We start from the raw sequence: 22,766 nt of genomic DNA, 5'->3' as shown, positions 1-22,766 counted from the left end.
TGTTAGACCTCTCAGGCGGGACTTCTATCAAGCCCTTAGAAAAGAATTTAAGTTAAGTCTCTTGGGCTATAATTTAGTTGTGTCCCTCGGACAAGACTTATATCAAGCCTTTAAACAAGATTTTAAGTTAAGTCTCTTGGGCTAGACTTCAATCGCATCCCTTGGGCAAGATTTTATGTTGGACCCCGCCCGAGAAAATTTTAAGTACTTCAGGCGGGGAGTTTGGATTAGCTTGTTTGATGGGACTCTTAGTCTCTCAGGCGATATTACATACTGAGTCTGACTGTCAAAACTACAAGTCCCTCAAATGAGGCGTTAGACCTCTCGGACGAGACTTCTATCAATACCTCAGATAAGACTTTAAGTTAAGTCTCTTGGGCTAGATGTCAGTCGCGTCCCTTGGGTGAGACTTTGAATGGGAATGCCTTGCTCGATTGTGCGATTATATTGCCCTTAAGGGTGACAAGGATCTTCCTATAGAAGTAGAACATTCATATATTTCCTTTAGAGGCGGAAAGGATATTTCTATGGAAGTCCATCATTAATGTATTTCCTTTAGAGGTTACAAGGATCTTCCTGTGGAAGTCCATCATTCGTGTATTGGCTTAAGAGGAGACAATGATCTTCCTTTGTAAGTCAAACATATACGTACTTCCTTTGGAGGCGGGATGGATATTCCCGTGGAAGTATAACATTCACGTATTTCCTTAATAGGTGGAAATGATCTTCTTGTGGAAGTCCAACATTTGTGTATTGCCTTAATAGGCGGAAAAGATCTTCCAATGAAAGTCCAACATATTCAAATAACCTTTTAAGGCGACAATGATCCTCGCATGGAAGTCTAGTACACATAATACCATTTTTCCCCTTTGTTCCTAAACATTCAAAGATTCATACCTAGGCAGGAAATCTTCCCCCTAAAAATAACAAATAATTTATGTGTAATAATATTTAAGATGGACAACGTTTCAGGTTCTAGGTAGAAGTTGTCCATCTAATTCTTGCAGCTTGGAGGTGAGCAGCTGTAGTCTAGACATCTTTACTCTAGAGGTGCCTTCATGAGTGGTCTTGAGAATGTCCCAAGCATCTTTAGCCACTTCACAGTTGTTTACCAACCTGAAAATATTATTGTCTACTCCATTGAATATTGCATTCAATGCTTTATAATTTCCAAGGGCTAGATCATCCTCCTCCTTGGACCATTGTTCTTCAGGTTTCTTATCAGTTGTGGCTTCTCCTTCTTTAGTAATTACAGGATGTACCTAGCCTGTTAACACAGCCTTCCAAGCCTTGTTATCAAGAGATTTTAGGAAAGCTACCATTCGAGGTTTCCAATAGTCATAGTTAGATCCATCCAAAATTGGTGGCCTGTGAACAAATCCTCCATCTCTCTCCATAGTACCAGAAAGTATTGTCCCTAGATCTCACCCAGAACCAGAGCAGGATGCCTGCTCTGATACCAATTGAAATTCTGGTATCATATATGAGATGTTGAAGGTAATGTCACGACACTAATATCTGAGTTATGCAAACAGGATAAAGATAAAGAATAATAATGCAAGAGACATAAGCAATTGTTAACTCAGTTCGGTCCAACTCACCTACTTCTGGGGGCTACCAAGCCAAGAAGGAAATTCACTAAATAGAATCAGTTCAAAGACTCTCCGTACACTTCAACAAGTTACCGTCTTTCTCACCTAATCTCTACCCGTGCAATTTCTACATAAGCACTCTTAGATATGAGAACCCACTCACTTCCCTTCAATCACACCTGTGATTTTAAACAACAATTCCTTGTGAAAAGAAAACAATTTTCAATAAAACACACTTGATTTTACTTCACAGTTTCAATCAAGTAGACACACACTTGATCTTGCTTAACAACTTTGATCAAGTAGACACACACTTGATCTTGCTTAACAACTTTGATCAAGTAGACACACGCTCTTGCTTACAAGCTTAGAGTGACAAATTATAACCCACAAATCAGACCAATTCAATCATCTATGGATGACTTGAATGGCTTACAAGTCTCACGACTAAACAAGACACAAACCCTTGCTCTCTCTCAGTATTTCGCTCTGTATTGGTTGTGTAACAAATCAGGTTTTCCATGTCCTATTTATAGAAGCATTCAGCTGGGCTTGGACATCTTGAAAACCCTAAAACTATTTTCCAATTAAATCTTCTCATGACAGCTGGTTAGATCTCCTTGGAAAATAAGTAAATCAGGTTGTAATCAATGATTGAATGCGCCTGCAAATCAGATCTTCAATCATACATAGATTGCCATTAAATGCGCAATCACAAACACATAACATTCACCCTGAATGTTCTGTGTACAGGATGTCATGACATCGGGTCTGACATCCTGGAACAATCCTGCATAATTGCATAATTCCTTTTATAATTCCAGCAGGTACATACATATTAGATGCCATGACATTGTGTATGACATTCTGAAACAATCCTGCATAATTATGTTTTCCATTTAAACTCCAGCAGGTACACAGATATCTTAAGCTAAGACACCACATGCAACATCTTGTGAACACTCTTTGTTTTACCAAAATTGATGCCAACACTTAGAACCAACAAAATAAGGAACTTCCCAGCTTTGACCTTGAAAGAGCACTTGGTGGTATTCAAGTGCATGTTGTATTTTTTGATGAATTACAGGCCATCCTCCAAATTTCCAGCGTGGCTACGCCCTTTAGCAGTTTTTACAATTATGTCGTCTATATAGACCTCCAGGTTCTGCCTTATCTGGTAGAAAAATACAACATTCATGAGTCGCTAATAGGTGGTACCATTGTTCTTAAGGCTGAAGGGCATGACATTGTATTAGTAGTTTCCATGAATTGACATGTAGGTCGTCTTGAGAGCATAAATGGGATCCATTCAGATATGGTTATACCCAAAGTAGGAGTCCATGAAGCTCAACGTGTAGTAGCCTGAGGATCCATCAATCAAGTGATCAATATTCGAGAGGGGATATGTGCTTAGGAAAAACTGTGTTGAGGTCTATGAAATCCACATACATGTGTCACTTGTTCGTTGCTCTCCTCACCAACACCATATTGGCCAACCTGGTTGGATATTTTGTTTATGTGATGAACCCGACGTAGGATAGCTTGATAACCTCTTTGTCAATGGCGACTCTATTCTCATTTCCAACTTTCCTCTCCTCTACGCCACTGGCTTGGTTATGGGGTCGACGACGAGGTGATGGCACACCACTTTGGTGTCTATTATTTGCATATCAAAGAGAGCCCAGACGAACAAATCGACATTTATAATGAGTTTGTCGACCATCTTGCGCTCTTCTTCTTCGATTAAGGAGGTGTCTCTCTTTGTCACCTAATGGGCTGATGAGCTTATCCTTATTTCCTTCAAGTCCTTTGGGGGCGTAAGTATCTTGGTGTCCATGCCAATCTTGGGATCCCAACAGCCTATTCCTGCATATGGCACCTCAGGGTGGGGGTGCCCACAAGGGATAACTCTTCCCTTTCCATTGCTAGGCTGCTATGATAACACTCTTGAGCACCTTTATAGTCACCTCTAACTGTCCTGACTCGCCCATCAAGAAACAAGTATTTCAAGACTAGGTATTGGATAGAAATAACTGCCCGTAGTGCATTGATGGCGGGTCAGCCCAGGATGATGTTATAGGGTGACATGACGTCTACTATCACTACTACAAAATATATCTTTGATAACACTAAATTACAACGGTCTAAGAGTTAATCGTGATAATACCTAATTTTTTGACGCGTTTTTTTAAAAATTTATGAAAATACATTGCATTATGGTCAAAATAATTAACTGTGATTATACATTCATGGAGTGACAAGATTTGAATCTCAGTTGCAATAATTTTCTACTTTTTCGTTACAATGAGTGTTGTCCTTATATATATATATATATATATATATATATATATATATATATATATATATATATATATATATATATATATATATATATATATATATATATGATATATATATATATATATATATATATATATATATATATATATATATATATATATATATATATATATGGTAATGTCAACCGTTGTGAAAGGCATTACATTTCATCACGGTTTTTGAATACCACAGTGGTGAAATTATTTACCCATATATAAGTGAATTAACTCTCGCTTAATGACAATATAGCCTTATCTCTCATAGCAAAACCCTAACACACATTTTCTCTCTTATTCTTTGTCATTAGCTTTCCTATTCTATAGTATAACCTCAATCTTGTTCTTCATACATAAAGGTATTCTTCTTCCTTATTATCTAGTTTTCATGTATGTTATTCTTATGTTTCACATGATTTTCTTCTTGTTCGAGAGTTTATGGTTTTTTTGTTGTTATATGTTTTGTAACACCCCGATAAAATATGATAATTATTTAAATTAAGTTAATAGTATATTTATTAATTTAATTAAATAATTGGATTATTATTGGAATATTATTTGGAATTATTATTATTGGAATAATAAGTTGGAATATATATATAAAGAGTCCCATTTGGGAAAAAGGGTTTTCACGTGAAAAGGGAGAAGCGACTGAAAAGTGGAAAAAGGGCAAAGAGGAAGAGCAAGAGAACAAGGGTTGAAGAAAGGAAAAGCTTGAAGTGAAAAGGATTTGCCGGATTAACTCAGGTAAGGGGGGGTTTATCGTCGTTTAATGGGTATTATGGGTTAACATGTGATGGGTAGTAATAAGCCATTGAATTGACCCTAATTGGGATGAGGAATGCTGTAAATGATGATGAATAAGTTATGTTAAAAACTGTAATTGAATTTATATTTGGGTGAGTTGTGATTTTCCGAACGTGTAGCTTTTTACGGAATTGGAATCGGAGGTCCGGAAGTCCTCCAACGGCGGAAAATGCGGAGAATTCTGCATTCTGCTTCGTGTTAGCGCAGGAACAGCTTTCTGTCTTGCGTTAACCGGTTAACCCAGGGTGTTAACCGGTTAACACTGTTATGAATTGTGAAATATTGTTGTCTGTCTTGCGTTAACCGGTTAACCCAGGGTGTTAACCGGTTAACACTGTTAAAATGTGCCAGGAAGCGTGTTCTGTGTTGCGTTAACCGGTTAACCCAGGGCGTTAACCGGTTAACACTGTTTGAAAAGTAGAAAAACTGATATTTTAAATATTGTGAACAATTGATGATTGGCCTATATTGGTGTATGATATAGGAGGGATCAATTTCCGTTGTTTTGAGCAGTGTAGGTATTAGTAGAGTGTGCTAATACTGTGATTGATTATGTGGCATGACATAATATGATTCTGTGATAATTGTATTGATGATGTATGTTGGTATGCATAATACTGTGAATATATCTATTGTGTATGCAATTGTGGATGGACTGTTTATGGCTTAGAGTGTGAGCATATGTCCATTGTGGATTGTTGTTGATGTTGCATGCTAGGTGATTTAGCGTGCATAGTATGGCCTTTATGGTGGTAGCTAATTCCCATGGTGAGGAATTAGTGAGTGAGTTATTGTGGATTGTTGTTGATGTTTGCATGCTAGGTGATTTAGCGTGCATAGCATGACCCTTGGGGTGGTAGCTAATTCCCATGGTGAGGAATTAGTGATGTGAGTCACTAGGTCTCAAATGAGTGGGACTAGTGAGCTTGGTAGCCGTATCTGGATTTGATCGGTGAGGTTGAACTATGTGTTCACGAATAGTCGGTACCGCATGCATGGAGTCTCATTGCATAATGTATGTATGGCGTATAATATGAATGGATGTATTCCAATACTATACGTGTGTTTTGTGTTGGGTTGAGTATGATTATGATTTTGAGTTGATGTTGTCGTTGCTGAATGTGTGATCTGATTTGGATGATGAAATGTGTTAATTTACTTAGCGTTACATGATATTTTATAATGCTTATTATATCGATTGAGGAACTCACCCTTACAACTATGTTTCAGGTAACGAGCAGTGATTGAGTAGAAGCTAGTGCTTGGAGTCTAGTGTAGTTCCTTAGTGGGTCATGCGCTGGTAGATGTAACATCGGGACGGGATGTTTTACTTTGTTTTCATTGTGGTTGTTGAACAGTTTTACATGTAATGTGATTACATGGTTTGCATGATTGATTTGATCTCTATCCGCTGCGTATTGTGCAATGTTTTATTTTAATTAATAAATGAGCATGACAAACTATTTTGGTGAATGGTGTGAAGTGTCAAGTGTGACACCCTTAAATTGCATATCTACTCTGATTTATATTTTGTTGTTTTAATTAATTATTGGGGTATTTTAGAAGGGTGTTACATAAGTGGTATCAGAGCATAGTCGGTCGAGTCGAGTCGTAATTATTCTGTTTCCCCTGTACGGGATAGGTGTTGTGTAACCCTATCAGTACTTATTGTTTTAGCTTGTTGGGTACTCAGAATAGAGATGGCTGGAAGAGGTAGAGACGATGCTGCGATTGCTGAGGCTCTGGGTATGCTAGCTGGAGTACTTGGAGGGAATCCGAATGTTGTGGGAATGGGAGCTGCTCGTCAACTGAGTGAGTTCCAGAAGAACAATCCTCCAATGTTCAAGGGAGCATACGATCCAGATGGTGCTCAGAAGTGGTTGAAGGAGATCGAGAGGATCTTCCGAGTGACTGAGTGTGCCGATAACCAGAAGGTCAGGTTCGGTACGCATATGCTGTCAGAGGAAGCAGATGATTGGTGGGTTGCTGCCCGCACTGAGTTGGAAGCTGCTGGGAATGCTGAGATCACTTGGGCGGTGTTCAGAGAGAGATTCCTGAGGAAGTACTTTCCAGAGGATGTCAGAGGAAAGAAAGAGATAGAGTTCTTAGAATTGAAGCAGGGCAACCGGTCTGTTACTGAGTATGCTGCTAAGTTCACAGAGCTGTCGAAGTATTACACTCCCTATGATGAGGCTATTGGGGAATTTTCAAAATGTGTGAAGTTTGAGAACGGGTTACGTCCCGAGATCAAGCAGGCTATTGGGTATCAGCGGATCAGAGTGTTTTCTGACCTGGTTGACTGTTGCAGGATCTTTGAACAGGATACCAAGGCCAGAGCGGAGAGCTATCAGCAGAGGGTTGATAGGAAAGGCAAGAATCAGAATGATCGTGGGAAGCCGTATGCAGTTGGCAAAGGTTTCCAGAGACAGAGTGGGATGAAGAGACCTAGTGGGGGAGACTCCAGTGCCCCTGCTAAGTGTTACAGATGTGGTCAGGCTGGACATCGTTTCCATGAGTGTACCAGTACTGAGAAGAAGTGTTTCAAGTGTGGAAAAGGTGGTCACTTGGCTGCAGAGTGTCGGTTGAAGACTATGACTTGTTTCAACTATGGAGAGGTGGGTCATATCAGTCCACAGTGTCCTAAGCCGAAGAAAGAGAACCAGTCGGGAGGCAAGGTCTTTGCTCTATCGGGTTCTGAGACTTCTGCAGATGATCGTTTGATCCGAGGTACGTGTTATATTAATGGCTTTCCTCTTGTAGCTATTATTGACACAGGTGCGACTCATTCCTTTATATCTTTGGATTGTGCTGTGAAACTTAAATTAGAGATATCTGAGATGCATGGTAGTATGGTGATTGATACTCCTGCGAAGGGTTCAGTGACTACTACTTCAGTCTGTTTAAATTGTCCTTTGAGTATTTTTGGTAGAGACTTTGGAATGGACCTCGTGTGTCTTCCACTAGTGCAGATTGATGTTATCCTGGGTATGAACTGGTTGGTGTTAACCGAGTTTATATCAACTGTTTTGATAAGACAGTGACCTTTCCTGAGATTGAGGAAGGAAAGAGTTTGTTTCTATCAGCAAGGCAGGTGAATGAGGCAGTAGCAGATGGGGCAGAGTTGTTTATGCTGTTAGCGACCTTGGAGGCTAAAGATAAACTGGCGATTTGCGATCTAGCCGTGGTGTGTGATTTTCCTGATGTATTTCCTGAAGAAGTGAACAGTTTTACATGTAATGTGATTATATGGTTTGCATGATTGATTTGATCTCTATTCGCTGCGTATTGTGTAATGTTTTATTTTGATTAATAAATGAGCATGACAAACTATTTTGGTGAATGGTGTGAAGTGTCAAGTGTGACACCCTTAAATTGCATATCTACTCTGATTTATATTTTGTTGTTTTAATTAATTATTGGGGTATTTTAGAAGGGTGTTACATGTTTCACATGATTTTCATATTATTTACTTCAGTATGTTTTGTTGTTGGTTTGGATATGCTTTAGGTTTAGGTTTTGGAAAAGGATTTCTCTTCCCTACGACCACTTTGACACCATCTAGACCTATCCTACTCTCAGATTTCTGATCCTTCTCTCATATTTCAGATCCTTCTCTCAACATGAATCAAGATCTAGCTAGTGACAACAAACTTCTCAAAGAGATTGAGGCTTAAAAGGAGGTTATTGATATGCTGGAGTTACGGTTGAACAAAACCAAGGAAGCTGAAGCTGTTAGGACTCACATTACTGTTGTTGAACCATCTGGTGGAACATGCTATAAGAAGATTCTTATAAAAAATCTTAACCCTTAAAAGATAAGGAAGATAGAAGCTATTGTGAATGGCCTAATAAACCTAGATGCAACTGATTCTGAATCAGATGAAGACATTAAGATCTGCATGAATTCAACTAGGCATGAAGATTGAAGATTGCCCTTCATGTATCCAATAGACTCTTGGAATGGTTAGTTATCAAGTTCTCCTAATCTATGTTAATTAATTGATGTTTTTGTTGATAAATGTTGTTAGTGAGTTTGTCATTTCATATGTGATTGCTTGTTTCACTAACCCCTCATTGAAATTGCATTCACTTAAATATATTTTTGATATAATTATTAGAAAAATTAAATTATTCTTGAAAATCAACTTAGACGATACAATGTTTATCGAATTACATGCATCTTGTAATCATGATTTCCTCTTTAGCCCATCGAATTTGATTCAATTCCACAAATTCTTCAAAACAATGATAATAAATGGATGTAGTCTGAATCTTTCACACAAAATTTGATGTTTGCAAAAATAAACTAGAAAAAAAAAAAGGAAATCAAATTTTGTGTGAATAACTTAGAAGACATCCATTCATCATCATTACTTTGAAGAATTTGGGATTAAATCAAATTATATGGGTTAATGAGGAAATCATGAATTACAAGATGCATGTAAACCGAAAAAATATTAGACTGTTTAAGTTGTTTTTCAAGAATAATTTAATTTTTATGATTATTTCTCAAAATTATATTTGAATGGTTGTACATGGTTAATCAGGGAAAGGGAAAAACAAGCAATCCCATATTTTATAATAAACTCTTACACATACGACAACAATTGTTTAATATATCCGTCGTGATAGGTAGCACGTTACCTAATTTATAACCACAATCACACGTCTATTGTGGTAATCAACATACATACAATCACACGCTACCTAACACCAAACATGCAACAATCATTATATGGATTTCATAACCGTCATAATATGTGTTTTTCGTAGTAGTGTGTGAGGTAACTGACTTCAACTTCCTTGGCGTCTCCGCCTTCCCTAAAGGTTGTCTCTAAGGCTACGTGGTCTATCACATGTACCTGCCCACCTGCCATTCCTATCAACGAACCTTGGAATACTTTGATTTCGTTAGGATCGAGTTGAAGTTTATGTAAAGCTTCCTAGAACAGGACATCAATATAGCTCCTATGATATACCAGGACTCACTTGATAACCATGAGGTCATTATCATGAAGGAGGATTCTAACAATATTGCTACAAGAAAAGGTGATGTTGATTCCCACTTCTCCTTGTTCACCATTGGGAAATCCATGAGATATTACGTTCTCGATCATCATCTGTCTGACGTATTTCTTCTGGGAGGAGTTAGAGCTTCCTCTGTCGGTGAAACCCCTAACTGTGGGATTGACTATGGATTGTAAAGTTTTGTTGGCCATCTTCAGGGAGAAGATGGAAGAGATGATGATGAAGAATGTGTGACCCAGGTTAGTTTTATCGGGGCTCTACAGTGGGTGCAACTGTACTTGTCAAAAAGTATAGGAGTTGTTGGTATCCCTAGGCGGATATGGGATACTCATAGGCCTTAGTAGTTAAGGATGGTTAGGGTTTGCTCACGGTGGTGAGAGGCCCTATTTGGAGATGTTTATGGTAGTGACAGAGGGTCAGCTCACGTGAGGCGAGAGACCGTGTGTGTTTCAATGTTATGCTGATGGCGTGATGATTTATATTCTCTCCTATTAGGGAAGATGTATTTATAGAGGTCTTTGAGCCTAAGATTTTCTAGGGACTGATAATCACCCACCCAGTTAATGGGGAACCATTGAATCCCTATTTCTTAGAGAGACGTGGGTCAGTCAGTTGACTTTAACTTTCCTTCACCTGAGAGACATCTTAACAGGGAACCATTGAAGTCCTATTTCTATAATGTATAACATAATTATGTATCAATTTAAAATAAAAATCGTTAGTCAATACACATATAAATTTATTGACTGAGATGAAGTTAGATTGCCCGAGGCATTACAAAACTAAAGAGTGTTAGTACTTAAAAAGTTACAAATTTAAGTATTTTATGTCTCTAGAATAAAAAAGTGTTAGCCCCTCCACATTGAAACTGGAAAGTCAAATGAGAGAGATTAATTTTATAGATCAATGAGAAATCTCCGTATGGAGGTGAAAATAGGCGTATCTTGTCGATGTTTCCATGCTTTAGAATAATCTTTTTTTCCTTTTAAATCTTCTTAAACCCAAAAAAAAATCTCCACTTCCTTAAATACCTAATTCCTCAATTTAAAAGTTACTATTCATTTATGTCGTAGATATATTGACTAAAAAAGATATTATTCATAACATTATTACTCATTAAGATGATTTATGAGTTTATATTTTTTTTTGGATTATTCTAATTTTAACATTTTAATTTGTAATTTTTTTATTTTCAATTTATTTTGATGAAGATGATGAAAATTTATGGAGAAGAAAAAAGATGGAAGAAGAAAAAATGTAGGTTTTTTGAAAAAGATGAAGAAAAATGTAGATTTATGGATGTTTAATTAAGGAAAATAATGACAATGATGATATTTAGGATTGTTGGAATTTTAATTAAAATGATAATAATGATGAGTGATGACAACAAATATTTAAGACAGAAGAAGAAGGAATATAAAAAAAATGTCACTAGTAATGTTTAATGCCACGTATGAAAACCTCAGTGTGAACAATTATATCAACTGAGATGCCACTAAGCATAACTTTACATTTTTTTTTAGCAAAATTTAATGAAAGAACTAAGTTGACTAACATGAACCTTGTTGAGAGATTTAAAAGTAACCATAAAACCATAAATTAAGTTAATGGATCCATGACTAACTAAGACAAAGATATGCAAGTAAATCTGTTTTATAGTGACATTCAATCAGAAATATACTACATTAAATTTGTTTATTCAACTTTTGAATACATCCTTTGCAAGCATCTTTTACATTGAGCCATTAGTTTTCTTCATCATGAAGTTGAACCTTTTCATACTTTAAATCTTGTTTAATCAGATCAAAGGCTTCTGTATCAGGTATTTCACCATGAACATAGCTTACTAGTCTATCATAGGCAGTGTCTGAGATATGACCCTTTTCTTTGAACAATTTCAGAATCTCAAAGGCTTGTTCCACATCAAGTTTTTCCTTCAGGTACTTGATGCACGCACTCAATGTCACGGCGCTAGGTTTCCATCCTCGTCGACTTCCCAGCGTTGCTTTCTTCAATGTTTGAACTGCTTTTTCCATATCATTATCCATGTGATATGCAGACGACATACGGTCCCATGTACTTCCATCCAATACCTTGCCGTTATCCAAAAGTTTCTTGATATATGCCTCGGCCTTATCAACAAGACCCCATTTACAGTAAGCAGTGATCATCATATTTGAAATTCTGATGTCGTAACTCGTATGTCCAGATTCCCATTCTTGGAAAATCTTCTCTGCGCCTTCAATGTCATCCAGTTTCACTAATGAACTTAGCATACATAAGTAACTTGAGTTGAGAGAATTTCTAAGATTCTTACACCTATTCCAAAGTCGATAAACCTCATCCTTGTTTCCAATCGCAGCATGCATAGTTTGAAGAGATTCATACGCAATCCTCCTATTCTGGCCATTAACTAAATTTTCTGATTTCTTCAGCATTAACGAGGCCTTCTCAACATTCCCAGCTTTCATATAACCATTCGCTGCTGTAGCATATGTATACCAATCCACAGTTGCTATGGGATCGGCTTCCATTTGCATTAGTAGCTTCTCCATCCCCTCTACGTCTTTAGAAATCGCGTAAGCATTCAACCGAATGGTAAACGTAGCACCGTTGCAGATGTCCTTCTCTTTCATTTCTTGCATCAACCTATCCAGTTTTTCAGATTTACCTTTCTGAGCATATAGTTTTAACATCATATTATAACACACTGTCAAGTGCATGGGATGCAACTTCTTGATTTTCTTCATGATAGCCTCTGCTTCCTCCAAAGATTTATGTTCTGCATAGCAGCTCAAAAGAGCAGCATAGACCTTGAACCCGATTTTAGCTTCAGGGACGTCTTTGAAAAACCGCTCCGCTTGTTCTAGACCATGAACTTTAGATATCAGGTTGAGCCGCTTAGCAATATCTCCAGGATATAAATCATTGTTACTCTTATCACCCATCCATTCCTATACCTAACATAATGTTTTGATAATGATATGATTAAAAGTATATAGTCCATGGAAGACATGGCATCATTAAAAATTTAAGATTACTGGTTGAACGATGAAAATGACATATATAGTTCTTAAATATGATTTCACCATCAAATCAAATTAGTATCTAAATATGAACAGCAGCCTTCATATTAAGCACATTCAAGGCAGTGTTGTCCATGGTGGATGGTAGTCCGTAATCCCGCCATACCGGACGCTTTGCGGTGCTGCTATAGCAGATTATTGCAGAAAAACCCGAAATATCAAATGATATTTACCATTGCGGCGAACTCAAAAACCGCCATGCGCATCCGCCATAGCGCCGCAATTGCGAATATTTGATACAAGTGATTCAAGGACAACAACATCAACCAAGACTTATCCCACTAAGTAGAATCGACTACATGAATCAACTTCCGCCATAATGTGTTCTATTCTAGACAACGCATTTATCCAAATTGTCAATCCATATACTTTTTAATAACTTCTCTTATAATTTTTTGAGTTCTTCTTCTATGTTTAACGGTTTGACTCATCTCCATCTGATCTATTCTCCTTACCACAAAATCTACATGTTTTAGGTGTTACTCCAACACTCTCACTAATATTATCATTTCAAATTTTATCATGTCCAGACTTACCACACATTCAACGCATCATCTTCATCTCGGTTATACTTTATTCCCGTGTTGATTCTTAACCGCTCAAGATTGTTGCTTAGAACATTAGTTATTTTTTATTTTCATTATTTCTTACAGAGCAACAAAAACCTTTATAACAACAAACAAAGGAAAAAAAATATGGCATTTTTTGCAACTAAAGTTGAAATCAGAAAATGAAAAGAAAAAAAACAAACAGACCCAACTAAAGTTGCAACAATACTCTCAATCAGATTAATTTCCCTAAAAGAAAAAGAAAAAAGATTGAAACTTTGAAGGTTATACCTGAAGGGCATGAGTGAAGCGACGATAATTGGCGAGACGAGTGATTATACGTTTGAGAACAGGTTGAGGAACGTCTCTACCTTGTTCAATCCATTGATTGAGAATGGGAATCATTGAAGTTTTTGGGTCCCCGCTCTTGAGTATGCGATTTTCCAATGCTGAGAAACCAATAGGGGTTTCTGTTGTTGAGTACATTCGAAGAGACCTAGAAACAATTGATGTGTTTAAGATTTTGGTTATTGAGCGATTTGACATCATTTTTTTTCTTGGTCAGAGCTCTCAACACTCGTCACTGCTAATATGGCGCTTCAAGCATGAAGAATCAAACCTGAAGCATTATAATTTTGCACTTCATAGTTCATTCTAGGGGTGTTCGCGGTGCGGTTTGGGCGGTTTTTGCGATAAAAATCACCCGAACCGCAAGAGAAAAAAGCATGCGGTTCGGATTGGTTCGGTTGACTTTTAGAAATAAAACCAAACCAAACCAAACCAAATCAATGCGGTTTGGGTTGGTTCGGTTGGTTCGGTTTTTTATAATATTTTTATTGAGCCATATATACTCCTATAAATAACGACATAACTTTGTGTTTAGTCATTCATACATTACTAAGTAACATCAAAATTCATCATATTTAGAAAAAAACGTTTCATTCAATATACAAAAAACCAGATTAGACAAAAGTGGAATAAAAGACAAATATAAATAGTAGCATAAAATAATATCAAAGATATTATAATAAAACATAAAAAAACATATGAGATGAGAGATTAGAGAATATGAAAAGAAGAACATAAGAGATGTGAGATTGAGAAGAAAAGTGCAATAAAAATGTAATTGGAAGAGAAAATAGTAACATAAATGATAAAAAAGAAAGAACATAATAGAGGACTTATTAGAGTAGAATAGGCGAGACCTACATGGAAAGGAAGATGAGAAGAATGTGTGATACTACTATGAGAGATTTAAGAAGGTTGAAATTGAAACCCTAAGTGTGATTAAGAGAAAATCATTTGTAATTGTAAGGTTAAGGCATACTAGGTTTGAGGTTTGGGTAAGATGTGGGATAAGTGATGTTTGGGTTGTAACATAATGCGGTTTGGTTTGGTTTAGTTCGGTTTGCAAAATACAAACCGCAAACCAAACCAAACCGTGCGGTTTTATTAAAAAATGACCCAAACGAATCCGAACCAAATGCGGTTTTTTGCGGTTTTGGTTTGGTTTGGTTCGGTTTGCGGTTTTCTATTGGGTTGGTTTGGTTTTGAACACCCCTAGTTCATTCTAGTTTTATTTTATGCTTAATACATATTTTATTTCCATTAATTTAATTTAATTTAATGTTTAATCTTTTAATTTAAAAAATTATAAATTAATTTTTTAAATTTATTTCTATTATTCTAATGGGTTTTTTCCGTCAATTTTTGACAAAAAAAAATTATTATATTTTTCATTTGTATAAGTTTGAGTCAACATATATAATTAAAAACTGAAATAGAGTTTAAACTATATTTTATAAAAATAAAACTCTCGCAATTTAAATAATGTATTTATTTTTAACTATATATGTTGACTCAGATTTGTACCAATGACTTTGTTGTCACGTCACGTCACCGATTTTTAATTTTTTTTTATAAATTGACGGAAAAAATCAAATAAGATAACAGAAGTGAAATTAAGGGACTAACTTGAAATATTTTTTAGTTAAAGAATTAAAGCTAAATATAAATTAAGTTAAGGGACTTGATGACTAATTATGCTTTTATTTTATTACTCCTAGTTTCTTATATTTTTCTATTTTTTTAATTACTAATATTAGAAAATGAATTCATTCTACTTTTTTTTCAAAATTGAAGGAAAAGGCATGTCCGACCCGTATAACATACCCATTTTACTCATGGACTAAGTTTTTAAGCCCTCACCTTTCACCTTGCCGTCCAAATCCATTCATTTTTTTCGAGCGCAGACAATTATATAAATTTTTGTATTTTTAGATTTAAAATATGCAGTATTTATGGGTTTGTCCAACCTAATTTTTTTCGGGACAAGCAAGAGTTTAGACTCACACCCTTAACTACGTTTGCTCGGCCATGTCTCGTTTTTAGCTGAATTTTGTGGGACGGACATGCCCACTTGCCACCCCTAGGAAAACCACATGCCCAACAAGAAGTTTGGCAGAACAAAAAATCGGGCTTGAGGCCCAAAAACATGATTTTTTTCCGGGAATTTCTTAATATGTCTTATGTATTACTAGAGCACCATGTGAAAATACATAAATGTTCATAGATCCGGAGATGCATCCTTGGACGCATCCTAAGTCAATAGAAGTCTCATTTAATGTGAAAAAACTACGGAGATGCATCTTCGTAAACATTACAACAATGCATCTTCGGATGCTGCTTGTACGTAACGCTCCAGAACCCTTCTTCTTCCTCTTTTTAAAAAAACAAAATTTTCTCTAAAACTCTTTCAAAATTCATCAAACAACATCAAAGTTTCTTCAATCATCACCAGACGACATCGAAGAGTTCATTCAACTACATCAACTTCAAAGATTCCTCATTTCTTATAAGTTTATGATTATTGTAAACTTTTTTGAGTTTTTGTATAAATTTATAGAAATTGATGATTAGATATTAAAATACATAGTTTATGCATGTATGATAGTTGATACATTATGAGAAATGTGTTTTATAGTTAAAAATAATTATCAATGCATTATTTTTGGGGTCTTGGTGGTTTGCACTAGCATCATTGACGAAAATGGAAGTTGCAGGAAAATCCGGAAATGCATCTCCGTGTTTTTTCCACGTTTGGATTTCTAGGAACCAGAGATTCATCTCCGTATTTTATTAGTCTGCATTTTTTTGTTTTTCTTGATTGTAGGTTTGCTTGTAATAATTGTGTGACACTTGTCTGATTTACTTACAGGCATTATGGTTGATAGAGATGATGGATTGATGCACGATATAATTGCACAACATGCATCTGTCCGGAGGGAAAAGAGTCAGGTTTCACAAGCTCTTGTTTCCTCTATCCTGGTTTATGCGGAGGTGTCGACTTCTAGGGCTCATATATCTTCATCTTCTTCTTCTCGTAGGAGACGGGTGTCACCTAGTGACGCGTCGGTGCCTCCATCTTCCCGTAGGCGATGGGTTTCACCTACTCATGTAATTGAGGTACCCGAGTCACCGGAGGTACCTCAATCATTGTATGCACTAGTGCTACCCTAAGCATTAGAGGGACCTCAGAATGATGAGTCTAATTAGCCAATGCCACCTCAGATTGATGAGCCAGTGACACCTCATGTATTAGGAGGAGGCCCATTAGAGTTGTCATTGATGCCTTTTTACCCGGACCATACTGCCAAACATATTTGGGACGAAGAGGTAAAATTAGTTAGATTCATTCTTTTTAAATTACGTTTATTATTATATTACAAGTTTCTAACGATGATTTATTTTTCTGAAGGACAGTGATCCGCTGAAATTCATTAACTATGGATGGAAGATTACTGACTTGCATTAGCCTACTGACGAGTGATTTCAAGCTGCTTTACGGCTATCTGGGATGAAGGGCTTATGCAAGAACACTTGTTTGGTATTCTTGTTTTCTAAGTTATCTGTTGCATGTAGAAGACGAAGCAGGTGACAGGAAGCATCACACTGTTAACGGTAATATTTATTGGTCTTTTAGTGTTTGTGTGTCATTTTCATTACACTTTTGCAATGTCCTTACTAATGATTTGTGTGTTCCAACACTTCTCAGGCTTGGATCCTCCAGCGTTTCTCATGCATCTCTGGTTGGTCGTGTGCACCGACCTATATTTAAGATTGTTATGTGATTTTGTATTTCCCCGCTCAGAGAGAACTAGGCGACCGAGCTGTTTCGTGTGTATCTTGACCACTTTGTAGCAGATGATATGCACTTTAACACCTATGTTGTTCACCGTGAGATGCGACCATTTGATAACATAGTATTATAATCGGGTGGTTGGCTTTTGGTTCATGTTTAACATTTCCTCATTTGTATGAGTGCATCATGCGGCAGTTCGGCTACACCCAGACTATTTCCAGACATCATGTTTTCTATTATCCTCCCTCTATGACACGTAGAGATATGGATGTCATGTTTGATGATTATCTTAGTCATCTGGGATTGGAGTTATGTAAACGGGTGCATCAAGTGGTTCTTTAGGGTGTCACATCCATATATGGTGTAGACTGCTCCAGGAGATCCACTAAGGCCAACTCATCAGGAGATACTAGAGGAGAAGCAATCTAGGTTAGATCATGCTCATGATGTGTTTCCTATATGTCGCCGTATTGTGGAGATTGTGCAGACAGATATTGACAGAGGTATCTTTCCTGATGGTTATGAGGTGAGGGAGGTCCTTTATTGTGTATGTCATGATGACTTATATTGGCATCGAATTTATATATGTCATTTTGTTGCATATCGATTGTATGATTTAATGCTCATCACATAATAGGGGCCTTAATACTTATAAATCTTCATTTTCATTTGAGTAACCATAAAACTAACTTAACTTGCATTGTTTTGACTGGTTACGGAGATGCATATATGGATCGATAAATGTTTAAAATGGGCCTTTGAAAGAGGGATGCAAGGGGTGTCTTTTGAGATATTTTGAATATGCATCTCTGGATTTGTGTTTACAAAATATGTTGGTCTGACTCAGTGGAATGCATGAGGTTTATTTTGAAATATTTCGGAGATGCATATCTAGATCAGTTGTAACGGTTTGACTAAAGATAATAGTGCGCCTGAAGATACATCTCTAAAATCTGAGAGAAATTTTAGGTTTTTCATATGATGTTTTTCCATCATATAAAGTGGGATAAGAAATCCCCTTTATTTGAAAATTCGTATTTCACCATTTACATGTCAATTAAATTGATACATGATAGTAGGACCGAAAAAAAACAGCCTCCCAATTTAAATATTTTCATAAGAGAATTGCGGAAAATAAAGTTGTCTGGAAGAGAAAAAGTGTGTGTGCGTATGTCTGCGTGCGCTTAACTGTCAGAATAATAGTTATCATTTGTTTCTCTCAGTTTTTAAAATAAAGACCACTCTCACTTTATATATATATATATATATATTTCTATTATTTATGTAAGACTACTTACATTCTAATGAAGATTTTTTAAATATTGTTTTTGATTAGTATGGTTAATAGATGATGTCAACGGGACATGAAAGAGCAAGTAGAACAAGATTATGCTTTTGTATTGTTTCAAATGTGTGTTTGGTGCAATTGTTTGTTGCGGTGAACGATAGCTTTTGTTGTACGGTTCATGAGTATATTTGTATTTTGAAATTTAATAATTATATATGAATTGTAATATTGTAAATGTTAATTAAATCATTATAAATAAAATGTAATTGTCGCATCTAGAAAAATACGACCTCGCAGGCGTTTGCGCGCTCGCGAAATAATCGAATAGAGTCGTTACCGGACTTTATTTATTCCAAATAAGGAAAGGGAAATCGATAAAACCCTTAACAGAAAACAAAAATGGTCGTCGCAACGAAATTCGAGTTCAGGAGTAGATTATGCAAGGGGAAGGTATTAACACTTCTCACGCATGTTTTATTCAGCGAGAACCTTTTAGTTAGATTTGTGATTGAATGTTAATTTATGTTATATGTTTTATTCGAGTGATAAAAAAGTGTAAAAGGAAAAGAAAAGGGTCGCAAAAAGGTTTTTATTAGGGTGTTTGACGAGATTGTGGGTCTCGCTCCTACGCATCCTCAAGTGCGATGAGGAATTCAAAGTTATGTAGTTCTTTGTAGAAAACTAAGTATTGGTTGATTTGTTTTATTGAAAAAGTATTTAGTGTTTGAAATTCTGGCGTAGTCAGAGTTCAGATGTTCTACTCCAAGTCATGACATTTGATCCAACATTGTAACTAATACAGCAAGACAGTTATACAAATTAAACCCTGTACTAAGATGCTCACGTTCACAGATGTCACGACATCTGCTTCTATATCACCCTAGAATGGTGGAACACCTAGTTCTGTGCATCTGGTAGAAAGACTCAGCAGAAATCAACCATAGCACTAACTTCTGTTGTTTTCCTACACAGTAATCAACAAGATGTCTCAATAGTGATTTGAACATCATCTGTTACATTATTCCAGTATGCTGGCCTTGTACTTGTATTTCCTGAATTTAAGGTCAAGCGAGTTAACCTAAATTCCACTTAGTAGGATGCTAACAAATAGGCTATTTGTTAGGTTCATTTAATGTAGTACAGTTGTTAGTTTCCTGGATTTTAGCTCAGCTGTTGGATTCCTGAATAATAGCCTGAAACAATGCTGAACCAGAAAAACTAAACTTCCTACAATTTAGCCCATGCTGTCAGGAATGAATGTCACGACATTCCATTTGACAGTCAGAACATATACCTCATGCTGATTCAGTTATGTTCCTGCAAAACAGTCTGTGCTAAATTTGTTGTACTGTAAAAGACTAACCAGTCTCTACTTCAGTATCAACATACATGACTAACTGTCAAGGCATCCAGTTTGACAGTTTCCCAATGATCCTTTGGGTAGGTCTGTTATCCTCTTGGAGACCAGACTGAAATACTGAACTGAAGCAGAGAAACCAACTTGCCTATTATTCAGTATGTGCTGATAATGATGAATGTCAAAACATTCCAATTGACATTCAAACAGAAGGCTATGTACCAGGTCTGATATTATCTTGATAAGCAGACTGAAATACAAGCTAAGTTAAGGCAGACAGGATTATAACATGCAGAAGGAAAACAAACACAGGAAATTGTTAACCCAGTTCGGTGCAACATCACCTACTCTGGGGGCATACCAAACCAGGAAGAAGATCCACTATCAGCAGTATTAATTCAGAGTTAAACTCCCCCGTTTACAACTCTTCACTTAATCCCTACCCAATGCAATCTATACCTAGGAACTCCTAGATAGAAACCTCCAGTTTCCGTTCCTATCACTACAAAAACAATGTAATGTTAAACAACTTGAACTTGCTTCACAGATTCGTTCAAGACCATAACAACTCTTGCCTACAGGCTTTGAGTTACAAATACTCTCAACTTTAAACACTGAGAAACACATGGTAACCTTCCCACAGGTTGGGAGGTTTACCTCACACACCCCTAATTTTTCATTCTAAGAGGCTTACAAAACCTAGGTTACAATATGTTATTTATAACCTAAGCACCCAACTGGATTTGGGCCTTCAGAAATCGCAGCAAACTTCTTCTTTGCTGTTACAAAGTCAGCAGAAATTTTTTGCTACAAATAAGGTCTTCAATCTTTTAGTTCCTAAAATCTCTCCATATATATCTCCATATTTAGAGCCTATATATTCTGATTGAGTCTTTAAGACCTCCACATGGAAGTAAGGATATTCACCAAATATCCTCACCAATCCCAGAATATATACTGAATTAATTAATTCAGTTTTCTACACATGTACGATGTCACAGGCATGATGTCGTGACATCGTACATGACATGTTGGTCCAGATGTTGAACTTCTTCAACCCAACATATTAAAACAACAGAGATGATTACATTATTTGTTTTACAAAATTAATGCCAATCCTAAGGTATTAACAGTGTTGAATTGTAATTCCTTGTGTCGAAGCAGGTTGTTCGACAGCAGCAAGAAAATGTTGAATTTGTGATAGTTGTCGAAACGTCGAAGTAGTGTACCTCGACAAGAATTTTGACTTAGGTCTAATTTTGTAGTGTTTCTAGAATTAGGTATTTTGGGCTTTGCTTGAGGAGAAAGCAAACCCAAATCTATAAATAGGGAGTAATCCTTATCATTGTAATAAAGTTGAGAGCTTATAGTTGCAAATAATAAATATTCTTAGTTTGAAAGTAGAGAGAAATTGTGCAGAAATTTCTTCTTCTTCTTCCTTTACTCGAAAAACCCCAACTTTCTTTTCTTCCCCAATTCAATTTTGCTTCTTTTCATTATTAATTGTGCAGCAAAATATTGCAACCAAAGTGTGATGGACTCATTTGAGTAAAAATTGAAGAACAATATGAGTTATCAATCAGAAAGATTGATTCGTGTTCATCAAGATTTGGTTCAAAATTCATCAAGGTATTGGTGAAATTCTGGAGTGGAAATTAGAGAATTTCCAGCATCTGGTATCTAGAGCACTGGCTGAGTGATTCTTGCAAGCATAACATGATGAATCATCAGAACAGGTTTCCTGCGAGTATCTCAATTCTGAAGAATCACAATTATGAGAATTGGTGCAAGAAGATAAAGCTTATCTTTAGCTATCAAGATCTTTAGGATCTTGTGAAGGAGGGAGTGATGCCGCTTGCAACAAATGCGGCAGATGAAAAAAGGACGCACACAAATAATTTAAGAAGAAAGATTATAAAGCTCTCTTTATGATCCATCAATATGTTGATGTAGACAATTTCAAAAAGGTTAGTGATGTCGAATCAACGAAATAAGCATGGGAAAATTTGGAAAAATTGTTTGGAGGCGGATAAAAGATGAAAGAAGTGGATTTACAAACTCACATAAGAATATATGAATTGCTTTAGATGGAAGACAATGAAAGTATAACTGATCTTTTCACTAGGATTACAAAATTGGTGAATCAAACCAAGGTATATGGAGAAATGTTGACATCAAGAATAGTTGTTGCAAAGATCTTGAGGTCATTGGCTCCAAAGTTTGACCAGGTGGTAGTAGCCATTGAAGAGTCAAAAGATATGTCAATATTGACAATGGAAGAGCTTTAAGGGATGCTTGAATCTCATGAACAAAGAATGGTTAAAAGAGATACAAGCAAGTCAAATAGTGATGTGGCTTTGCATGCACAATCAACAAGAGAAAAGAAAGGTAAAATGAAGTGGCTCGACAACAAAGGTAGATGAGGCTATAGCAATTTAACTGGTTGAAATCAACAAGAAGGAGGTTGGTCGAATCATAGAAAGTCCACATACCAAAGCAACCAAAGAGGTGGTGTTGCAGGTAGAGGAAGAAGTGGTGGTCGAAAACCTGACAAAAGTCACATTCAGCGTTTCAATTGTCAGA

At 36.4% G+C, this 22,766-nt stretch overlaps 1 protein-coding gene across 1 annotated transcript; it reads right to left on the bottom strand.

Moving 5' to 3' along the window:
* Positions 1–11,400: 11,400 nt before the first annotated feature.
* LOC127086877 (pentatricopeptide repeat-containing protein At2g20710, mitochondrial) lies at positions 11,401–14,404 on the bottom strand. Its single transcript, XM_051027695.1, has 2 exons — positions 13,689–14,404; positions 11,401–12,717 (listed from the first exon to the last, which is right to left on the bottom strand). Exons 1-2 carry the CDS (start codon positions 13,944–13,946, stop codon positions 11,509–11,511), a joined length of 1,467 nt encoding a protein of 488 aa, XP_050883652.1. The 5' UTR covers positions 13,947–14,404; the 3' UTR covers positions 11,401–11,508.
* Between the last annotated feature and the right edge of the window lie 8,362 nt (positions 14,405–22,766).

This window comes from Lathyrus oleraceus, chromosome 5 (genome assembly GCF_024323335.1).
Source record: "Lathyrus oleraceus cultivar Zhongwan6 chromosome 5, CAAS_Psat_ZW6_1.0, whole genome shotgun sequence".
In the NCBI taxonomy this organism is placed as follows: Eukaryota; Viridiplantae; Streptophyta; class Magnoliopsida; order Fabales; family Fabaceae; genus Lathyrus; species Lathyrus oleraceus.
Note: the sequence above shows the minus strand (reverse complement) of the source record. Positions and strands in the feature narration are given on the sequence as shown.